This window comes from Molothrus ater, chromosome 21 (genome assembly GCF_012460135.2).
Source record: "Molothrus ater isolate BHLD 08-10-18 breed brown headed cowbird chromosome 21, BPBGC_Mater_1.1, whole genome shotgun sequence".
Classification (NCBI taxonomy): Eukaryota; Metazoa; Chordata; class Aves; order Passeriformes; family Icteridae; genus Molothrus; species Molothrus ater.
Genome location: NC_050498.2, coordinates 7,245,743 through 7,266,832, shown reverse-complemented (window position 1 = coordinate 7,266,832; position 21,090 = coordinate 7,245,743). Strand labels below are relative to the sequence as shown.

The window sequence follows — 21,090 nt, the reverse complement described above, 5'->3', positions numbered from 1 at the left end:
AACACACACCAAACTGATTTATCTTTTTCTTTCAGTCACATTTATTGGCAATTGTGGCAGTCGGTACCGTTTTGGGAGTGTTGTTCCATAAGCAGTGGCAGTACGAGAGGGGGTGGTTATTTCGGGAGGGGAGTATTAGCACCAAGAGGGAGCCGGTGAGCTTTCGAAACCTTGCAGAGATGTACTGGGAAGTGAGGAGCTACTGCTGGACACGCCTGATGGATTGGATCTGGGAGGTCTGGGCGTGTGAACCCCACTCTCTCCAGTGCTTGTAGTCTCCACCGTGGTGGTCAAACTCCAGGACGTACTGGTAGCCACGGTACCCGGGATACTGGTAGCACACCCAGCTGGAAGCAAAGGACAAAGAGGTAAGCAGGAGGGTTACAGAGTGTCCCCTTCCCATCGTGGTGGCGCAGTGATGGCAGCTTGTCCCTGCTGCTCCTGTCACTTACGCGCCACACTGGATCTTCATGGAGCCCACTTCGTTGTTGGCCCAGCCCATGGCCTGCAGCGAGGGGTAGTCATCAGCAATCTCCCACTGGCGGCCGATGAAGTTGTCTTTCTCAAAAATGGTGATCTTGGATTCCTTGTGATTCTGTGGGGGAGAGCAGGGGGTGAGGGAGAGGTGGTGCTGCCTCCCCAGCGTGGGTGAGAATGGCAGGGCTGTCACTCCCTATGGCATTACTCAGAGGGATCCTGGAGAGGGAGGTGTTCAGACCCTGGTTGGTTGGAGTTTTCTGGATGGCTGGGAGATGTCAGCTATGCCACAGCTACTGTCTCAGGCTGACTGTCCCCTATCTCTGGTCATGTACAGCTTGCCCAGAAATTCCCTCCAAAACTTTAAAAAACAGGACAGAAAGAGCAAACCCTGCTGGGGCTGCGGGGCTGAAGCACTGAGCCTGCCCCTTGTGTTTTCCCTTCCTAACCTCCCTGGCGTGGCCTGGGCCATTTTCAGGGGCTCAGAGCTCGGTGGGACACTCACAGCAGAGCAGACGGGGCGGAAGGACATCAGGCGCTCGATGTGGTAGGCGTTGCTGCCGCTCCAGGCGTCCCAGCGTGGGTACTCTCCCCTCTCCAGGATGAACTGCTGCCCGCAGAAGCCGGTGTGCTCATAACCGACCCAGCTGCAAAAACAGAGCCAGGGCTGCCAGGGCTTCCTGCAGCAGCTCGGGGCATCCTGCTGGGAGCTGGCAATAGGGGCAGGATGTAGGTGCAAGGGGGAGGTTGGGGTCTGGTCTCTCCCCACAGGTTGGGAGGAGAGGAAGCAGTGCTGGATGTGGGCAGAGAACCCAGGGAGGGTGAAAATGCATCTGGTGCTGCAGAGGCACCCACAGGGCATCCCTGGTTGCAGGGGATGGGGGAGGTGGGGAGATCCTGGGGTCCATCCTGCACAGGTGGCTCTTCCCCCTTGCTGCTCTGTCATCATTTATGCAGACCAGCATCATTTCAGGATGCCCCAGCTGCCCTTCCTCCCAAAGGCCTCATTTCTAACTTGTTTCCCAATTACAACCTGACACTGCTGGAAAGAGCTGAATTCCCGATGCCCACAGCAGGCAGGGCCCATCTGGCTCTGAGCAGAGAGCAGGGACCTATGGCCTTTCCCCTTTCTGCCTTCTCCTCTTGCTGAAAACAAACAAGGAGAGGTGAGTGGGATGCCTCCACCCTGCAGGACACATTTTGCAAGCCCTGGTGCTGCCCACACAGCACCTGCCTGTCCCCAGGGTGGGGATGTCCCCTTGAGGAGACTGGGGACAGAGCCACAGGCAGAGCGGGGAGACAGAGCCTGGGCTGAGGGTTGGAAGGTGAGTGGCACAGGCTGTGCAGTGCATGGATCCTCTGCTGACGGGGTACAAAGGGTGCTGAGGGGGTCGAGGGTTTCCTGCCACTGACCCAAACTGAGCCCCAATGCCATGTCCTGCAGCTAGCCCGCCCTGTGCAAGGTGAACAGCCTGATTAGGAGCAGTCAACTGGAGCAGGGAGCTGATTACAGCGTGAGCACGCACGCTGCTGTAATCCCATTAGCATTACACGTCCTAAAGATAGCAGCACAAATCTGTCTCGTCTGCTCCCCGCCCCGGCGGGATGCGCACCGCGGGGACCGCTCCCAGCACTCCGCCCCTCCGAGCTGCTCGGGAGCTGCTTTGCCTGTGCCAGGGAAGGTTCCCGTGCGCAGGGAGAAGCCCAGCTCTGCTCCCTACCCCTCTCAGCACTGGAGAAGCTGCGGGAAGGTTCTGCCCTGGTCTAGGAAGCTGTTCAGTGGCAGGGAAAGCACAGGGCACAGCAAGGCTGGGCCCTGGGCAAGAGGTGGTTCTCTAGGGCTGGTGCTTCAGGATGGGGACCAGGCTAAGCCAGGCCACTGAGCACTGACCCTCTCTGCATCCTTGGGCAGCAGCCCTCCTCCAAACCTGACTGGTCCAGCACTGCAGGAGGCAGTTTTGGGTGATGCCAAGGGTGTTGCGACTGTCCCCTGGCCCTCTCCCTGTATCAGTACTGCCTGGGTTGGGCTGCTCTACCCTGGCAGGGTGGGATCCTCCATGCCTGGCTTCCCTTGGCTGTGGTGTTTGACTCCAGCCAAGCAGAGCGGGGACAGCTGGTCCCACTCCACGCTTGGGCACCCCTCTCCCTGCCTGGGAAAGCACCCCCTCCGCTGGCAGCTGGGTACTCACGCGCCACATTCCACCTTCAGGGAGCGGATGTTGTCGAAGCCACATTCCATGATGTTTGGACAGGCCGAAGTGAACTCCATCCTCTTGCCCTGGAAGTTTTCTTGGTCGTACACGGTGATCTGGAACGGAGAGCGAGCTGCCGAGTTGGAAACTGCCCAGCAGTGGCCCCAGGCAATTCAGCGCCTCTTGGAGACGGACGGAGGGTGGCTCCGTCAGGGAGAGAGCCAGCGGAGGCTGCAGCGGGCACCCTCTGGGCCGGGACATAGCCCCGCACGCCTCCGCATCCCTGCACTGCCGGCCCCGCCACGCCCTGCCTTGGTGTCGGGGGAGCCGCAGGCTGGCCCCCGCTCCGCTCTCCTGCTCACCCCTGCGGAGATCAGTTCCCGGGGCAGCGCTGCCGTCCGGAGAGAGGAGCGGAGCCGTTCTGGGACGGGCGGGTGGCAGGGCTGTGGCTGGCGGTTCTCCCGGCCTCTGCTCCGAACGCTCTAGGGCAAAGAGGATTAACGGGGGAAAGGGCGAGGGGCACCTCCCTGGGGGGCTGCGGCTGATGCTTTCCTCTCCCGCGACAGCTCCAGGCTTCGACGGGATGATCCTCACTTGTGCACGGGATGCTCCTCACTTGTGCACGGGATGCTCCTCACTTGTGCACGTGTTTCTCCTTTCCCTCTTGGCTCCCTCCTGGACCAGTGGCCCTGCGGCTACCGCCAGACCCCTTGGGGCTGCTCCCCACTTTGCTCCACAGTGCCCACTGCCCATGCCCACCCTGTCTGCATGGACAGGGGAGGGCGAACTACAGCCGGTGGTTTTTGGGGACTCTGTAACTGCCTGTCACGGGATGGCTGGTAAGAACAGGGCACAGCTGGCCCGGGGCACTGTGAAGAGCCTTATGAAAAACACCCGGGAGGTATTTGAGCAGGCAGGAGGCACATTCCCATGGGCAGAGGACAGGGGTGCCTGTTCCCTGTGCTCATCCCTGCCTTTCTGCCCACTGAGCAGCTTTCCTGGCCCCGGAGGATGGGCTTTGCCCTTCTCCCTGTTCCCTACCTGCACACATAAAGGTGAAATACAGGGACTGTGAGGACGTACCTTCCACGGGCCCATGGGAACAGGCAGAGGGTTTGTCTGAGCCATCTTTGCTGCTGCTGGATCGGTGTCTGGAGAAGGAAGGAAAAGCCATTTTTACCACATCATGTCCCTGTGCATCCCCCCCTTGGGGACAGCTCTGTGCCTGCCACCCACAGTGCCTGTTCAAGGACAGCTGCCCCACTTCAGGGGACAAGCCACACCAGCTGCAGGGAGACCCCCTTGCCAGCCCCAGTCTGGGGACACACTAGGGGGCTGTGGGACACATCCAAAGCAAGGTGCTCTCTTCTCACCGCTGCAGTGCCCCTTCCCTCCTCCCTGCCATGGCATGGAGCCTGCACTCCCACCAGGGCATAGTGCCCAATCCCCCTTTCTCCTTCCCTGAGGCCAGACCACCACTAGGAAAAACAGCCCTGAGCCAGAGTAGGGGCCTTCAGTGGGCACGGGCTGCCCTGTGCCTGGCAGTGTCCAACAGACCCGCCTGGTCCCCTCTCCCTGCCCGGTGTCCCCTGGGAGGCACGGTGGGCTCCCATGGACAGCCCTGGCTAATGGTGGGAGATGCCAACCATGCTGGTGGATGCCAGCAGTGGGATGCCCTGCTGTAGAGGGGCTCTCAGCCCCCCCGGCTGCCAGCGGGGACGTGTGAGCCTGTCTTATGCCACAGAAAACAGCAACAGTCCCTCTGGGTGTCTTTTGCCACCAGGCAGGAGGAAGGGTGCCTGCCCAGCCGGCTGGCAGCAGAGGGGTGAGGTGGGAGAGGTGCGCATCGGTCCAGGACTCACCTAGCTCAGGCGGTTACTGCTGCTTCGCCCATGTAATGTTTGCCTACTTCAGCGGCTCAGCTTTTATAGGGTACTGCTGGCCGGGAACCGGTGCCAGCGTTTGCAGAGCTGTCAGCACAATGCTTGCTCTGGCATTGTCCTGCTGATCCCAGGAGATTTCAGCTGCTCATCCCCATGGTCTGAGCCACATTCTTAGGGAAAAAGAAAAAAAATTTGATAATAAAAAAAAAAAAAAAAAATCGGGGCGGCTGTTTGCACAGATAATCTTGGGCACAAATGACTCAACGATTTGACCGCACTGGCATTTTCCAGGGGCAATGCACCGCGCCGTCACGGGGTGAGCCTGGGGGCTGGCCTGGCCCTGGCGCCAGTTGGCACCGTGGGGACGGCGGGGACACCTCCCCGTGAGACCCTGCAGGTGGTGGACTCGGCAAGGTCTCTACCAGGCACTGTCACTTCACTTCACCACCGAAGGCACGTTCCCTGTCACCGTGTTGGCGTGGACACCCTCCAACCATCACGGGCGAGGAAGGCTGGAGGTGAGAACTGGCGTGGCCCTGGCAGACACGTCCCCACAACCACACCGAGCCCCAGCGCTCCCCACAGCGCTGCCACCACCACAACCCCACACCCGGGACACCTGCCATGGCCTTGGGGAGGCTCAGCCCTGCGGTCACCCCAGCCACGAGCCCCACAGCCCCTTCCTCAAGCGGGGCTGCCATGGGGCGGGTGCTGCAGGCCCCGGGGCACCATGGCGGGCACAGCCCGGGCCGTCGGGGGTCACGAGGCGAGCGTGGCGGCTCGGGCTGCTGCCTCAGCGCATGGCTGCCAGCACAATGCTCGCCCGCGTCTGACTGCCCCTTTTGTCTCCCCGCTGGGCAGGCGCGGCCGCACAAAACAAAGCGCCCCGTCAGCGCTGCCTGCGGCGGGGCCTGGCGCCCGGCCCGGGGGACCCTGCGGGGACGCGCGGCGGGGTGGCACCCGCCCAGACGGGCCTGCTGGGGCTCAGCGGGGTCCTGGGGGAGCCCCGCTGCGGGCAGGGCATTGCCCTGAGGGGGGAAAGCTGGCGTTTGTGGGGTTCTTCCCCTCGCTGGCTGCTGCGGGATGGGGATAGGGGTGGGATCGGTGTCACCGCGGGGACCACTGTGACACAGAGCCGTGGGGCTGCACCCCCGAGGCCTGGCTCTACAGGTACCAGCATATCCCAGCAAAATTTGGGTCAGGGAACGGAAAAGGGCAGGACCACCTGTGCTCTGCAAGGTGCCAAAAAGGGGCTGGTGGTGGGATGCTCCTGCGAAGCCCACCCAGCGCACTCCCTGTGCAGCTCTGGGGACATCCCGGCTCAGGGGGGAGGTCAGCTCGGAGCTCGCCCTCCCGCTCGCTCCAGCCCCTCGGACCTGCCCTGCTCACGGCTGCGGCCACCCCAGAGCGTGGAGGCTTTGCCAGGAGCCTGGTGCCACTAGAGGGAGAGCTCAGCCCGAGCAGGATGGGACACCGCCGGCGCATGCGGCTGTGCGTGGGTGTGTGGCACTGCACGCCCCTCTGCACCCCGCGCAGGCACCTGCCTCCCCTTGCACCAGGAAAACTGACTCTGGCTGGAAACCACCCCAGAGCAAAGCCTGGAGCTGGCAGCCACCCCAAACCAGGGGCAAGGTGGGGGGAAAGCCCTGCCTGCACAGCCCACTCTGGTCATGGCCAAGGGTGGGTCACTCTCAGCAGATAACAGGACCCCAGTATGGCTCAGGCTGCTGTGGACCCCCCAATCCCTCACCCTGCTGGTGGGGCAGGTGTCCCCCCCCGCAAGGACCTGGGAGCACAGCAGCAAGTGCCTGGGGAGCCAGTGGTGCTGGCGGGTCCACAGGTTGTCCAGAACAACTGGTTTTTCTAGATCCAAGAGACTATAAAAATGCAGTGACCTATTTAGGGAACCCCGCGGTGCTGCAAAATAGATGCTTCCCCTCCCATCCCAGCTCTGAGCCCTTGCCCTGGCCAGCCATGTGTGCCTGCCAGGGGCACACAAAATGCCACTGGCACCGGAGCTCTGTCTTCCTTCTGCACAGAAAACCCTGGGCAACACAGAGAATTTCCTTGGATGTGGGATTTGCTGGTGCCTGGGGAACCCTCTGCCAGGGAGAGCTGCTCAGGGCAACCCAACCTGTTTCTGACAAAGCCAGATGGGATCATGTGGACAGGAACAGCTGGTCAGTTTGCTGGAAAACAAAGGGTGTTTAGCTCTGGGGATGCAGCAGGAGAGTGGCCCCAGTGGGTGGCTGAGGGTGGTAGAGCTGTGTGGCACTGGGGACCCTGTGCTGTCCCACAGCTGGGCAGTTCCAACCGGCATCAGCCCATCACCACCTGCCCAGTGTGATAAGGAAGCAGGAGCTGCCACAGGCTGTAACTGGCTGTTCACCCGCCTGTGCTGGGGAGCAGGGCAGAGCTACAGCCACACAGGGGTCCCCCTCGCCACCGCAGCTGGAAAACCCTCCTGAAAGCTCAGACAGGCTCTGCTGCCCTTCCAGATCACTCGACCCCATCCCTGCTCTCCGGATGGCTGCAGCTCCCTGCACTTGGTGCCACGTGCCTGGGACAAAGGACAGTGTGACAAAAGCAGGCAGCTGTGCTCACTGCCGCCGTCCTCCGCCCTGCAAGGGCTGCATCTCCTCCACCACTGCATGCCCAGCACAGGGCTCCTTGCACAGCTGCCAGCTTGCTCTGCCATGCCCCATGTGTCCTGCCCTGCTGCTGCTGTGGGGCTGTGTCCTGGGCTGTGGGCTGGAAATCAGCCAGCTTTACCACTGCGAGGGAGTGGGGCTTGTGACACCCAGACAGGTGTGTCCCAGGAGAGGCTCACAGCCTGATGGAAGGAGAGCCAGGACCACACGACTCAGCCAGGATAGCAGCAGGGGTTTGGAGAGAGTCCCCTTGGGCAGGGGACTGTCCCTGTCATCTCTTTGAGCTTCCCAATCAGAAATCGAGCACTGCCTGAAAAGTGCTTTTGGAAAGAGCTTGTGGATGCCTCTCTCAGGGTTCCCTGTTCCCAAAGCCCCACTGCAGCTTCCCTGGGCCCAGTTGCTCCCACACCCCATAGGAAGGGAGGTTGTCCCAGCACTGACATGGCAGGGCTTATCCTGAAACCATCTGTCCCAGGATTCTGACTGTATGTGACCAACCCCAGTGTGACGTCCCAAAGCTGGACATCAGTGGAAGGGGTGGAACAAAGACTGTGCCGCTCTCGCTGCCGGGTGTGTGGGAGATGCTCATTTTGTTAACCCTGGGCTGTCTCCTGGGCAGAGCAGCCACTGTCCCACAGTCAGTCCCTGACTGTCAGGCTGACAGCCCTCGCTGGGGACAGGTGCTGTGGGAGAAGCTGCAGAATGGCTCCTCAGGCAGCTCTGCCATGGCCAGCTTTGTATTCCCTGCACTGGAGCCAGCAGGCACCCATCACCCTGCTCGGGCCGGCAGCCTGGAGCCTTCCCTGTCTGGATCCAGTGCTGTTCCCGATGGGATTCTTCCCAAGAGGAGAACCCCAGGAGTGTGTGTGTGCATTGTGCGGTGCACGGAGCTGCGTGTGTGCACAGTGCGAGCTCACAACGTGTGAGTGTATGTGAGGATCGGGCGGTGTGTGCGTGCGGGCAGTGCCGGATGGACGGGGTGTCACCGTGTCACACCGGGGGTGTGCACACACCGTGTGTGCGTCCGCGGGGGTGTGCGGGGTCACCCCGGTTCGTGGGTGTGCGGGGGCGGTTGCGCCGGTACCGGCTGCGGCCGCGGCTCCGCGCGGTGGTTACAGCCGGGTTGCGGGTTCAGCGGGGTTCTCGGGTGGGCAGGATCGCTCCTCCGCCCCGCTCCGCTCCTCTCGGTGCCGAGCGGAGCCGCGCCCGGCGCGGCGGGCGGCGCGCGCAGAGCCGGCAGTGCCCGCCCCGGTGCGGGGCCGCCCCGCCCCGCCCCGCCCCGCGCCGCCGCCGGGGCCCGGCACCGCCGCCGCCGCCACCGGGCCCCGCTCCGCCGCCGCCGCTGGGTGAGTACCCGCCGCCATCCCACCGGGACCGGCCACCGGCCGCCCGCACCGCCGCCGGGGCACCGGCACGCACCGCCCGCCGCGCCGGCCGGGCCGCGGCTGCATCGCCCCCCCGGCGGGCCGGGCCGGGCCGGGCCGAGCTCAGCCGTGCCCGTGCCCGTGCCCCCGCGGCGTTGCACGGCCGCTGTAGGTGGGTGGGTGGGTGCGGACCCCCTCGGTGCCGCCCCCCGGTTGCGGGGTGCGGGCGTGCGCATGGCCCGCTCTTGTCTCGCAGCGCCTGTGCAGCCCCCGGTGTCACTCGTGTGCGTGTTTGCATGTGTGTGTGTCACCTTGTGCGCGGTGTGTTTCTGCGTACGGTGTCCCTGTGTGTTCCCCCTGCAGGATGCCCCGTGTCAGGTGCTCCGGTGTTGGGTACCCCAGCATCTGCTGCAGGGCTCCCAGGGAATGCTTCCAGGGAGAACCCGCTGGCCTGGGCCTTTCCCACACCGCCAGGGAATTGCATCCAAAGGCATTAGCCCGGCTCGCCGCTAACCACATCGCTGCTGGGGCCGGTGCCACTGGCACCTGAGCCACCTTTTCAGAGTGACAGGGGTGGGTGGCACTCAGCGAGCTGCTGTGCTGGGGGTGGTGGTGGCTCGCAGGGCTGTGGCCAGCCTGTTAATTTTCCCAGAGAGGAATATATGGAGCATCGGGCGAGGGCTGGGACGCGCGTCCCTAAATCGTGTGGTTTTCAGCCGGCCTGTGAGATGCAAATTGTCTGGTCAGCGAGTGCCAGAGCTAAACTTAGGGCAATTACAGGAGAGTGTGGGCACATGGCAGTGTATTCCTACACCCCAAGGCTGGCTCTGGCACTGGGGGACCTCTGCCCACTGCCCCATCCCAGCTCCCATTGGGATCTGGGTGTTCCCACAGCACCTGCATCAGCCCTGGACTTTGCCCCTGACGAGCTGTGGCTCGGCCCTTCACCTTTGCCGTGGGCCGGGCCATGCAGGGCGCCAGGCTGTGAATTCGGGGCCAGATAAGGGTGATGAGGGAGCTGTGTGCCCTGTGCTAACGGGGCTGCAACCCACCTGACCCCTCCAGCTGGTCATGGAACCATGTCCCACCTGGCAGCCCTGCCAAGATCCTGCCCCACTACCTCTGGGTCTATCCTGTAAGACCTCTTGAGCTGTGTCATTCCCCAGCTTTGGGGCGAGGCAGGTGCTTGCACCCCATGCACCCTCCTGGCCTGGGGTGACCCCTCATAACCAGTCTGGGTCCCCTTTGCTGTTGGACATGGGGTTCCTGCAGCAGGAGGGCCTGAATCCTGCTCTGGGGAGAGCCTGGTAGCACATCCTGGCTGTGATTCAGGTAGATCCGGGATTGTTTTCCTCTTGACACATTCCAGCATTGTCCGTAAGGGAAGGCACTGCAGAGGGATTTGGAAACCCCCTAAACTTCCTTGTTCTGTGGAAAACTTGTGTCCAGCAAGGAGCCATCACGCATGTCAGCTCTCACTTGCCCTGCATAGGAGCTGGCCTGGCTGCTGGGAATCGCTGCCAGCAGCTCCTGTTCCCTGGCACGGCATCATCCATTCCTGGCTGGGCACAGCCAGGCCATGAGCTACCCCAACACCGTGTGCCCAAGGAGGGGACAGCCACCAGCTCGTGTGCCAGAGTGGTGTGGGAGCAGAGCCCTGCTGCCGGCATCAGGGAGCAGAGCAGGGAGGGCAGGCGACCGTGAAACTTGCCGTGCAGGTCCCTGCGCGGGAGCGTGTCGGACGAGATTGCGTCTCGAGGAGGGAAGGAGTGGCTGGGAGTTTCAGTGAACGCCTTCCTCCCTGCCTGCAACTCCCCAGCGCCCTGGCAGGGCCACAGGGGCTCCTGGCTGTGCTGGGGGGACATGGAGGAAGGTGCATGCAGCTCCTGCTTGGGTGGCTCAGAGAGGATTTTGGCCTGGGGAGCGTTGAGATGTGTCTCCCTTTCTGCCTTCTGGCCCTTCCAAGGTGATGTTCTCATCTTTGCCAGCCCAGTGTCACAGCAGCATCCTCGCGTGCAATCCCAGAGTGCCGGCGGGTGCCTCTCCCTTCCCTGTCAGGGCTCATGCACGCCTGGCCGAGGGGAGTCCTGGAGCAAGCCCGGGCTGAGTCAGGGAAGGCGCGTTGGGTCTGAATCAGAAATTCAGGAGCCGCTCGGCAGCACCTCCTGCTCACGGCGTCGGGCTGCACCCATCCGTGGCGGGAGGCTGCTTGGGGAGAAGGGAGCAAACCACAGTGGCATAGCACACGGGCTGGGGACATCAGTGCAGGGCGGATGCTGCGGTGCTTTCCCCAGCCCACAAAAGTCCTGTGTGCCTGCCCCACTGCTGCCTATTGTGGCCCTGAGTGGGGCACACGTGGCTGCGGCAGTGGCCGCCAGTGCTGCCTGATTAGTGATGCGGCTGGGAACGCTGTTCCCCCTTTTTGTTGAGCGTACAAAGGCTGGGAGGCAGCCTGTGTGCCGGGAGAGAAACCACCGAGGACAAAGAGCGCGCTGGCTGCCTGTCTCCTGGCGCCCTGGCTCTAACCAGCACCTGCCTGGCGACTGGCTTTGCTCCCAGGGGACCCCCAGGAAGGATCCCTGCAGCTCCCTCCCTGCCCCAGGTGAGCACTGGGTGCTGCCAGGGGTGCAGCCCTTTTGTGCAGCTTCAGGGATGCCCTGGCAGCTGTGGTAGCAGTGGCATGTGGCACACAGTGGGGACAGGAGCAGGTGCAGGTTCTCTCCCTGCCATTGTCTGTGCTGAGATCCTGGCAGAGGGGAGCAGGCTCCAGGATGGCATGGCTGTGGTGCCCTTTGTGGCAGCACCTGCTGTGGGTCATGAGAAGGGGCTGTGCTGTCCCCTGGTTCAGGGCAGTGATCACCCCACAGCCAGCAGTTCTGGGAGAGGAGAAAGGAAGTGGGTTGTTTTCATATGTTTTGAGGCCATGCCCTGCCCAGGTCCTGCTGTGGGTCTGGGTAAAGCCCCAGTTGCTGCAGGGAGGGCAGGGCAGCCAGAGCCCTGGGCTGGGTGGTTGTGGGCACAGCTGTGGCAGCCCTTCTGGCCATGGCCAGGAGCCTTGCAAGCCTGACCTTGTCCCTCAGGCTGCTTCACCTCACTGCCTCAGAGGTATCACACACCCAGAGCCAACACTGTGCCATGGCTTGCAGGGCTCTGTCCTCACCTGCCCTGTGGCCAGGCCTCTCCTGGGCACGTGTGCTCCTGTCCCAGCCCCGAGGGGCAGCGAGGTTCAGGGAGTTCCCTGCTATCCCTCTATGGCTTTGTCAAGAGGAAAACGGGTTTCCCTTGTCCCACTGGGTGTGTTCAAGGGCAGTGCAGACCATGTGTCCTTGCAGGGAGATGGTCCAGGCAGTGATGGTGATGCAGTACTGATGCTGTGCTGGAGCCAAGGTGCAGCTTGGCACAGCACAGCACATCCATGCACCCCAGGCAGAGCCTGCACTACCCATCCCTATGGCTGCCCAAACTTCATCCCCACACCCGTCGAAGAGCTCTAAAGCAGATACTTCAAACATGGGGAGCTTTCCTGTCGTCCTTTGTGCTGAGGTTAAGTTCCTGTGCAGTTTCCTGCCCTGTTATATATAGCTGTCAGCCCGTCCTGCAGGCACTGCCAGCCGCCTGCTCCACTTTGGAGTTGTTTATCTGCAGCCCAAGCGCTCGATGGAGGCTGAGGGGGGGCTACCAGTTACCCCAGGGGCAGAGGAGTGCCACAGCACCCCATGCAGGGTGAGGCTGTGGGTGCCCCCAGGCACTGGGTGTCCCCAGGCACTGGGTGCACGTGGAGTTTTCCAGGAGGGAGCTGGGTTTTCTGCCCAGCCGCGGTTTTCCCACTGGCACTGGGTGCTCCCCCCGCTCTGCATGGGATGCCCAAATGAAAGAGCCACTGTTCCTGGAGGTCGCCGGCAGCGTCACGAGCCTCTGCGTCGCCCTGGCTAAAATTAGACACTTATCAGTGTTGGGAGGGATGTGATTTTACAGGTTCCTGTTTATTAGAGCAACCTTCGCTCCAGGCCGTGTTTCCGGCTCCTCCCTGGTGGGGATTCTGCCCACGGCAGCCCCTGTGGTTTGCGGTGGCCAGAGCCAGGATGAGCAGCAGAAAGGCCTCTGTTTCCTCAACAAGGGGCTTTTGAACAGCAGGCAGGACGTTGGTGGCTGAATGGGATGGGGGTTTTACCCTGGGGAGTGTCCCTGCCGGCAGTAACTGCTGCAAAAGCCACCAGGATATTTTCTTCCCTGCCCACCCATGCTGCTCCAAAACTGCTCCTGAGCTGCTGAGGGTCTTGCCTGCAGTCAGCCCTAGTGCCAGGCACTGCCAGGCTTCTGGGCTTCTTTTGGGGGCAACCCTGGGGGTACAGGGCCATCCCTGTTGCATCCCTGGGGCTTGATGCCCAGCCGGGGTGAGGACACATCGACTGAGGCAGTCTCAGCCCTGTGGTGCTGCAATCCCCAGGGAGGGTGGGAATACTGGAAGATGGCCCAGGGGCTGGGGGTGGCAGCTGGCGTGAGCAGTGGGGTGGATGGAGGGGTGGTGGGTGGGTGCTGGCCGTGCTGCTCTCTGATGGCACCCTTCCTGTCTGTCCTTCTGCACAGGCGGCTGTGCCGTGACCGGCGCCCCAGCCCAGTGCCCTGCTGTGGGGGCAAGAGTGCCCCAAGCCTCTATCCACCATGTTCAACCTGATGAAGAAGGACAAAGAGAAGGATGGGGCCCGGAAGGAGAAGAAGAAGGAGAAAAAGGAGCGAATGTCAGCAGCTGAACTCAAGAGCCTAGAGGAGATGAGCATGCGCCGGGGCTTCTTCAACCTCAACCGTGCCTCCAAGCGGGACTCCAAGACCCGCCTGGAGATCTCCAACCCCATCCCCATTAAAGTGGCCAGTGGCTCCGAGCTGCACCTCACAGATATTGACTCTGACAGCAACCGGGGCAGCGTCATCTTGGACTCAGGCCACCTGAGCACGGCCAGCTCCAGCGACGATCTCAAGGCGGACGATACCAACTTCAAGGGCTCGGTGCTGCAGCGAGCAGCCAAGTTTGGCTCCTTGGCCAAGCAGAACTCCCAGGTGATTGTCAAACGCTTCTCCTTCTCCCAGAAAAGTCGGGATGAGAGTACCTCCGAGACCTCCACGCCCTCTGAGCACTCGGCAGCCCCCTCCCCTCAGGTGGAGGTGCGCATGCTGGACGCCCCACTGGACAAGCAGGGGGTTCCCCCCAGACAGCCCTGCACCCCTCCTGCCGCCTCCCTGCGTGCCAGGGTGCCGGAGCTCATTGGTAAGAAGTTCCCTGTCGAGCTTCGGCTGCCCGCCCTGGTGCCCCCCCAGCCCCCCACCCCACGGCAGCTGGAGCTGCAGAGGCGCAACACGGGCGATTTCGGCTTCTCCCTGCGCCGCACCACCATGCTGGACCGCGGCCCCGACGGGCAGGTGTACCGGCGCGTCGTGCACTTCGCCGAGCCCGGAGCCGGCACCAAAGACTTGGCCTTGGGCTTGGTGCCGGGAGACCGGCTGGTGGAGATCAACGGGAGGAACGTGGAGAACAAATCCCGGGATGAGATCGTGGAGATGATCCGGCAGTCGGGGGAGACGGTGCAGCTGAAGGTGCAGCCCATCCTGGAGCTGAGCGAGCTGAGCCGCTGCTGGCTGCGGGGCGGCCAGGGGACACGCCGTGCTGCCTGGGATGTGAGTAACGCTGTCCCCACCACGGGCACTGCCAGGCCTGGGTTCTGCCAGTGCCAGCATCCTCGTGGGGGTGGTTGGGTTGGCAGGGGCTGTGGGAAACAGCGGGTGCTGGGGCTGCTCCAGCCAGGATGCACAGGGAGGAGCGGGAGGCTGTGGCAGGGATGCAGCAGTGATGCATCAGGTCTTGCAAATCATCACCGGTGGGTTTTGCCCCCCAAAGTGCTCAGGGTGCTGTTGGGTTGGGTTTTCCTCCTGCTAGAGGAGAGCCCAGCTCTGCATTGCCTGCGGGAAGTATGTCCCCATATCTTTGCTGAGTGAGCACAGTCCAGCTGAGAAGGGAGCTTTGCTCCTCACTGCCAGGAAATTCCAAAGGCTACTTTGCTGAAGGACACTGCTTGCTCCACTGCCCACGCTGGCGTCCCCCACAGGGATCCTCCCTGGGGACTGGGGCAGGCACACAGTGTGCCAGGGGCTGGGAGCTGCTGCCGGCGTGCACAGCCCTGCGTACACAGCTACTGCTACTGCTGCTGCTGCTGCTGTATAAATAGAAACTTAATGGCTGGGTGACCCACATCCCTCACGCCTGCTGCCCGGCACTGCTGACCCTGCCGCAGGCTAACCAGCGTCCTGGCCAGCTGGCACCCCAGCAGAGCCCCCCAAACACCAGCATCCTGCAGGGCTGGACCCCCTCTGTGGTGGCAGGGGGTGCAGCAGAGTGGTGTTGTTTAGCGGATAACTGGACTTGTTTCGTGTATTTTTAAGCCTTCCTTGGGGGAGGAGGGTGCCTGTGCCTGCAGAGCAGGTTGCCTGCACTGGGGAGAGCCACAGTGTGCGTGGCGAGGCCCTGTGCCTGCGGGTTGGTGGGCAGGATGGAGTGAGGGTGAGCACGGGGCTCCATGTGCTCCTCGAGCAGATGCCGGCGCTGCGGGGTGGAGTCTGCGCCAAGCCAGAGCGGTGCCTTTCCCGCAGCTCCTCCTGGAGCCCTGCAGGCGTCAGCGGGCACTGCTGCCTGGATAACCCCTGGTGGGATAGCCCTGTGTGAACACCTGCATAACCCCTGGTGTGTGGACACTGGGCATGACTGCCTGGATAACCCCTGGTGGGATAGCCCTGTGTGAACACCTGGATAGCTCCTGGTGAGATAACCCTGTGTAGACAAGGGGCACTGCTGCCTGGATAACCCCTGGTGGGATAACCCTGTGTGGACACCTGGATAACCCCTGGTGGGATAACCCTGTGTGGACATGGGGCAGGTCTGTGCCTTGGCACGGAGGCAGGTGTGTGTTGGATGTCACACACAGGGGGCCAGTGAGGCGTTTGTGCCTTCCAGGAGCGCCGAGCTGGGCTGGGAAGGGGGAGAGGAATCACCAGTGCCCTTGGGGCTGCATGGGAGAGGCTGCAATGTGCAGCCTTGTGCTGGAACATGGTGTGGTTTGACGGCATCAGCCGGTGGGAGCTGGTCAGAGGGCTGGCAGGGACTGTGCCTTGGGGTTCACACTGCAGCACTGGCACAGGATGCCTCCTCCTCCTCCTCTTCCTCATGGTGCACCAGAGTGACAGATTGTGGCTTTGCTGGTGCTAGGGAGCCCAGACTGGGGTGCTGGGTGCAGCTGGGGGTCCCTCACACAAGGTGCTGGCACACAGGGAGGCTCGGCTCTCCCCCAGGCCCCACTAAGCTCCCTGGAATGTTTCTGGTCCTAATTTAAATAAAAATGATCCTTTTTGAAACAGGAAATTATAGACATATTTTGGGCCGTTGCTCTGGAAGCCCCTCCGTGGCTGGAGAGGGATGGTGCTGGGCTCTCTGTGCACCATGGGGGTGTAACCCCCTCACAGGGTCTGTGCTGAGTCACCCTTGTCCCCACGGACCTGGCTGGGCAGTGCCAGCACCCGCTGCCTCTTGGGGGGCTGTCAGTGCTGTGGGGTGACAGGGACAGCTGGTGGCACAGCGTGGCCGGGCATTGGGGCTGGGGTGAAACCCCCTCTGTGTCCCAGCCTTGCTCCCAGTGTGGGGCAGCTGGGCTGGCTCAACTCCACACTTGTATTTATTTATTTACCGGCTAAATTCCTCAGGCAGGGCCCAGGCGTGCGCCGGCCCAGCAGAAATATTCCAGAAATATTCCAGAAACGCCTCTGACCACTCCAGTGCTTCAGCAGGGCCACAGGCATCCTGTGGCTGTGCTGGCTGACCTTGTGTGCCACTGTCCACGGGCACACAAGTCCGTGCAGGTCGCTGTGCCCAGGGTGCCATGGCATGGCTGGGTTCCCCTTGTCCCACCAGGGTGGGAGTGTGAGACTCTCATTGTGTCAGGGGCATTTTTATAATTTTTCTGTGCTTGGCAAGTTCTTTATTTGGCTGTTTTTCTGCTCTCACTGAGGGGTTGGTGCTGCTGTGGTGTCCCACTGTGGGGGGATCTTGGAAGGGGGCTTGTATCCAGTTGGTGGGGCTTGTATCCCGTGTCCCACCAGGGTGGGAGTGTGGGACTCTCGTCATGTCAGAGGCACTTTTATCATTTTTGTGTGCTTGGCAAGTTCTTTATTTGGCTCTTTTTCTGCTCTCACGGAGGGGCTGGTGCTACTGTGGTGTCCTAGTGTGGCAGAGTCTTGGGAGGGGGCTTGTATCCAGTGGGCTCAGCCATGAGCCGGGGTGTGTGTGCTGAATTTCCTGGCTTAGGAATGAGAGAAATATGCTGGCCAGGCAGAAATGCTGCTGTCACCAAACAGCTGGGCTGGGCATCCCAGCGGAGGTGGCTGCATGCCTGTGCTACCTGGGGACACCCATGTCACTGCAGACACTCTCTGCTGTGTTACACCAGCCCTGCCAAGGGTGTTTGATGTGGCCTGTCCCTTGTGCAGTGGGGTGTGCCAGGCTGTGCCCCTGCTTCCTCTGGTTGGATGTTTTCTTTCCTCAGGGCGCATCTGTCTCACTTTGGTTGGGCAGGGACCTGCTCAGCTGCCAGCTGGGGTCCCAGTGTGCCATGCCTGTGTCACCACTGCTCCTCCATGCCACCAGCGTGCTTGGCTCCCTGCCACCAACTCCACCCAGCAGCCCCCGCACGGGGAGGCCCCTGACCCTCATCTCCTTGTCCACTGCCCCACTCCTGCTGTTTCCAGGGACACCTTGAACTTCCAGAGGCAGCTTTGCCATGAAAACATCTTTACTGTGTGTTGCTGGGGTGCTATCTGTCCCCAAGAACATTTTGGGGGGATCCGGTGTTCATGGCAAAGCCAGAGGAGGAGCGAGAAGCGTCAGGGTTGCACCGCCTGGCACCACACCAGGCACCCAGGGGTGTGGATTGTGCAACCCCATCCTGTGAGGCACAGAGCCCTGCCTGGCCCCCCCAGCTCCACAGCTGCACTTGGCTCGGGGGTGTCTGTCCCACTCTCTGCGGGCGGACGGTGCAGGGAGGCCGGGCAGTTCCCCCCGCGGCCGGCGGAGCCCACATCACTTCCTCTGGCAGTGGTGACGGTGACGGTGCTGCTGGTGGCGAGGCCCCAGTGTCCCCCCCCAGCTCTCCCTCCGGCTGCTGCTGCTCCGGCCGGCGGGGCCCTCGCATTCCTGGGCTATTTTTAGGGTGGCCCTATCAGCCCAGCTGTCCCCGCTGCCGGCTGCCGCCCCACCAGTGCCTCTCCCGTGCGGTGCCGCGCTCGCCCCGGCGGAAACCCTTCTCCTGCTCCCTCTGGTAAGGTGGGGACCCCCAGCGTGGCCAGCACGGCTTGGGGGAGCACGAGGGGGGTACCTGGGAGATGGTCCTGGTGCTGGGATCGGGGATTGAGAGGCTGAACCCACCCCTGGGGTGTTTTGGGGCTGTTTGTTGTGGGGACCTCATGGCCGGTGCTCTCTGGAGAGCTTTGTGGCAGTGCCAGGCTGCTTGGAGGTGGGAGTGCTGTGGGCAGAGGGTTTGGGGGTTCTAACCCACAGGTGGGTTCATCTCCAGACCCCCATGCTCAGCTTGTTCTCCAGGCACTGGCATTTCACACCATGGTGACAGTTTAGGGGGACAGGGATGTGCTCCCAGACTGCTGGGTTGCTTTGGTGGCCCGGTGCTCCCCTGTGCCACGCCTGGCCCTGAGAGGGGGCTTCTCCCCAGTGGCCCCAGGCACAACCTGGGGCTGGAGAGTGGGTGCCATCCAGGGCAGCAGGTCCCACTAGAGCTGCCTGGCCTCTGGCATGGGGTCAGGCTCAGAATAAACCCAGGCTGTCAGGGCAAGCAGGGAGCTGGGGCAGAAAATATCCCTTCCCTCACCCTGGCATTTGCTTACTGCAGCGGGCTGGCCCCCTCAGGGGAATTGGGCCACGGTCCTACAGCCTGACTAAAGGGGTTTTTTTTACACAGTGAGTTTTGCTGGGTCTCAGACTGGTCACCTGTCTGTCCCCAGAGCCCCTCCTGCGGGCACTGTTTGTTTGCTGAGCAGGTCCAAGTGGGCTCAGACCCCCATTCCTGAGGATCCAGGTGGGGAAGGGCACGTGCCTGTACCCTGGGCCGTGGTTTGGCATTCTGTGTGCTGTCCCAGTCAGTCTCACCTCTCCCTCTCTCCCCAGCCAGGGCTGCAGCTCCATGAGACATCACCATGGCGTTCTCATCCCGGTTTGCGTTCTGGGAGCAGAAGGGAAGTGTCTCTTGCATGTTTGCCTGCACCCCACGTTTGGGTCACGCTGCTGACGGGCTCCCCCAGTTTGCCCAGTGTTTGGAGCAGCACTCCCAGCCTCACTGTGCTGCTGTGACAGGGGCTGTGCTGGGCAATTGGGAGCTTGGCCAGGGCTGGTGTCACCAGCACAGCCATGCATGTGATCACTAACACCATCACTAACAGCTTTGTGAATGTCTGGTGCCCTCCCTAACACAGTGTGAGCCACCCCAATGCCACCTGCCACCCAGGAGCTGCTCTGTGGTGGCAAGCCAGGGTGTGCTGCCCACAGGATGCACCACTGCAGTGTCACAGCCGAGTCCTGGCACTCAGAGGCTCAGCTCAGGGCAGGGTTTGGCTGCCCACCCCCCCAGAGGCCCCTGGTTTCCCTGGGTCAGCAGGGATCTGGCATGTCCCACGTGCGGCTGCTGCAGAGATTAGCTGGTGACACTTAAAACGTGCTGTGACACCGGCTGGGGGGTGACGTATAGAACGACAGAATCCTGCAGGAGGGGTGGTGTGACTCTGAACCACCTCCCTCACTGGCTGCTCATGATGAGAGGGCCCAGGCCAGGTGGGCAGAGCACCTCTCCCACCTTTGGGGTTTGCTGTAAGTAGGGTGCATCTCTGTGCTTCATCCCCGTTGTTTTGGCTGATGGGAAGCCTGGCAGGACACACGCCCTTGTCCCTGCAGTGGGCTGTAAATTTGTGCTGGCATGGAGTGATGGTCCCAGGAGGTTTTCCTGCAGCAAGGCCCCACAGTGGGCTGAAACATGCTCCTCTTGTTTGTCTGACCCTCAGGTCAAGGACGAGGACAAATCTTTAGCTGTGAAAAGACCCATGAAGGAGGATGGGGCTGTAAGTGTCACAGGGCATGGGCAGGGTGGAGCTTTTGGGGATGGGGCTTGTCCTTGGTGGGAACAGCCCCTGTGACAGGGCCTGGGGACACCATGCAGGGTCATGGGCTTAGTGATGCCCTGAGCACTGAGTTTTACTCCCATGCTGTCAGCCTGAGGGTTGAATGGTCACTGTTTGTGGGGCAGGGAGGTCACCACTGCCCTGGGATCCACTGTGGGGCTGTAGGTTTTTGGGGAAGGGTGCTGTGGTAATTATTCCAATACCCAGTGCTGGGGTCTGGCGAGGAGCTGTGCTCCATGGCAGGGCAGAGCCCTGGGCACCATCATGTCCCAAACAGCAGTGGAGGCTGGCCCTCCACTCATACCACTCTCATTGTGGCTGCAGTCAGAGACCCTGAAGGATGCAGCATCTGCACCCCCCAAAGCTGAGCCCCCGAAGGCTGAACCCCCAAAACCTGAGCCTGTGAAGAGCCCTGAACCCGTGAAGAGCCCCGAGCCACCTCCTGGGAGAGGGAAGAGCCCAGAGCCGGTGCTGAACGGGGCAGCAGAGAATGGGCTGGAGGGCCCAGCCCCCGAGGCACAGGGGGATGACGGCCAGGGGCTGTCCCGCCGCAAGGTGGTCCGGGTGGTGCGCAAGGTGGTCCGCAAAGTTCTGCCAGGGGAGGACGCTGGCAGTGCCAAGGAGCCAGGCCGAGATGCCAAGTCTCCTGAGCCAGTGCCACCCCCGAGGAAGGAGGAAGCAGGGCGTACCGCTGTCCCAGCTCCCCCAGCCCCGCCACCGCCCCCGACCGTGGTGCCTGCAGCCCCTGCCAAGCCGGAACCCAAGGATGAGATCTCAGAGGGGCTCAAAACCCTCATGGCCAAGGGCAAAACCAAGGAGCACCGGCCGCGGCTCCGGCCGGGGGACAGGCAGGAGAAGCCCCGTGAGCCAGCTGGTGGGGACACAAAGCTGTCCCCGTCCTCGGGCGCTGAAGCCAAACCAGAGCCACCAGTGCAGCTTTCAGGAGGGAAAGCGGAGCCGGCAAAGGCATCTGCTCTGAAACCCACGGCCCTGGAGAGGCACAAGGTACCGGTGTGTGCACAATGGGAGATGCTCTGACCCCCAGTGCAGCATGGTGTGAGCTCACCCGCATGGTTTGCAGTGCTTCTGAGATGTGCGGTGTGGGTGGGAGTCACTTTTTTTGGGCAGTCGTGTGTGCTGTGGCCACTCCATCATGCTGCCCCTTGTCTCCCCTCCATTTCATGTGGAGAAGAAGCTGCAGACCAGCGAGAAGCGGCTGACCCCTGTGAAAAATGCCCCGGCTGCCCCCCAGCAGGTGTGTAGGAGTGGTGACACAGGTCCCTGGACACTGTGGGTACGCACTGGT

The 21,090-nt window shown here is 62.3% G+C and overlaps 3 protein-coding genes across 3 annotated transcripts in view; 2 read left to right on the top strand and 1 right to left on the bottom strand.

Moving 5' to 3' along the window:
• The window catches only part of NUFIP2 (nuclear FMR1 interacting protein 2), a 36,468-nt gene extending 23,295 nt beyond the window's left edge, over positions 1–13,173 (top strand). Inside the window, exon 5 of the mRNA XM_036395045.2 lies at positions 13,155–13,173. The gene's annotated coding sequence lies outside the window, so the exon portion shown is untranslated. The remainder of the gene's footprint in view (positions 1–13,154) is intronic.
• On the bottom strand, positions 63–4,563 carry CRYBA1 (crystallin beta A1). The gene is given in 8 exon segments (XM_054517021.1): positions 63–347; positions 453–595; positions 983–1,124; positions 2,667–2,785; positions 3,032–3,151; positions 3,753–3,820; positions 4,532–4,544; positions 4,546–4,563. Coding segments are annotated over 8 exon segments (771 nt in total). The 3' UTR covers positions 63–199.
• Positions 8,487–21,090, top strand: part of MYO18A (myosin XVIIIA) — a 36,967-nt gene continuing 24,363 nt past the window's right edge. The window contains 5 exon segments of the mRNA XM_054517020.1: positions 8,487–8,549; positions 13,155–14,237; positions 19,668–19,724; positions 20,109–20,789; positions 20,977–21,039. Coding sequence (XP_054372995.1) covers positions 13,230–14,237; positions 19,668–19,724; positions 20,109–20,789; positions 20,977–21,039 — 1,809 coding nt within the window. The 5' untranslated portion in view covers positions 8,487–8,549; positions 13,155–13,229.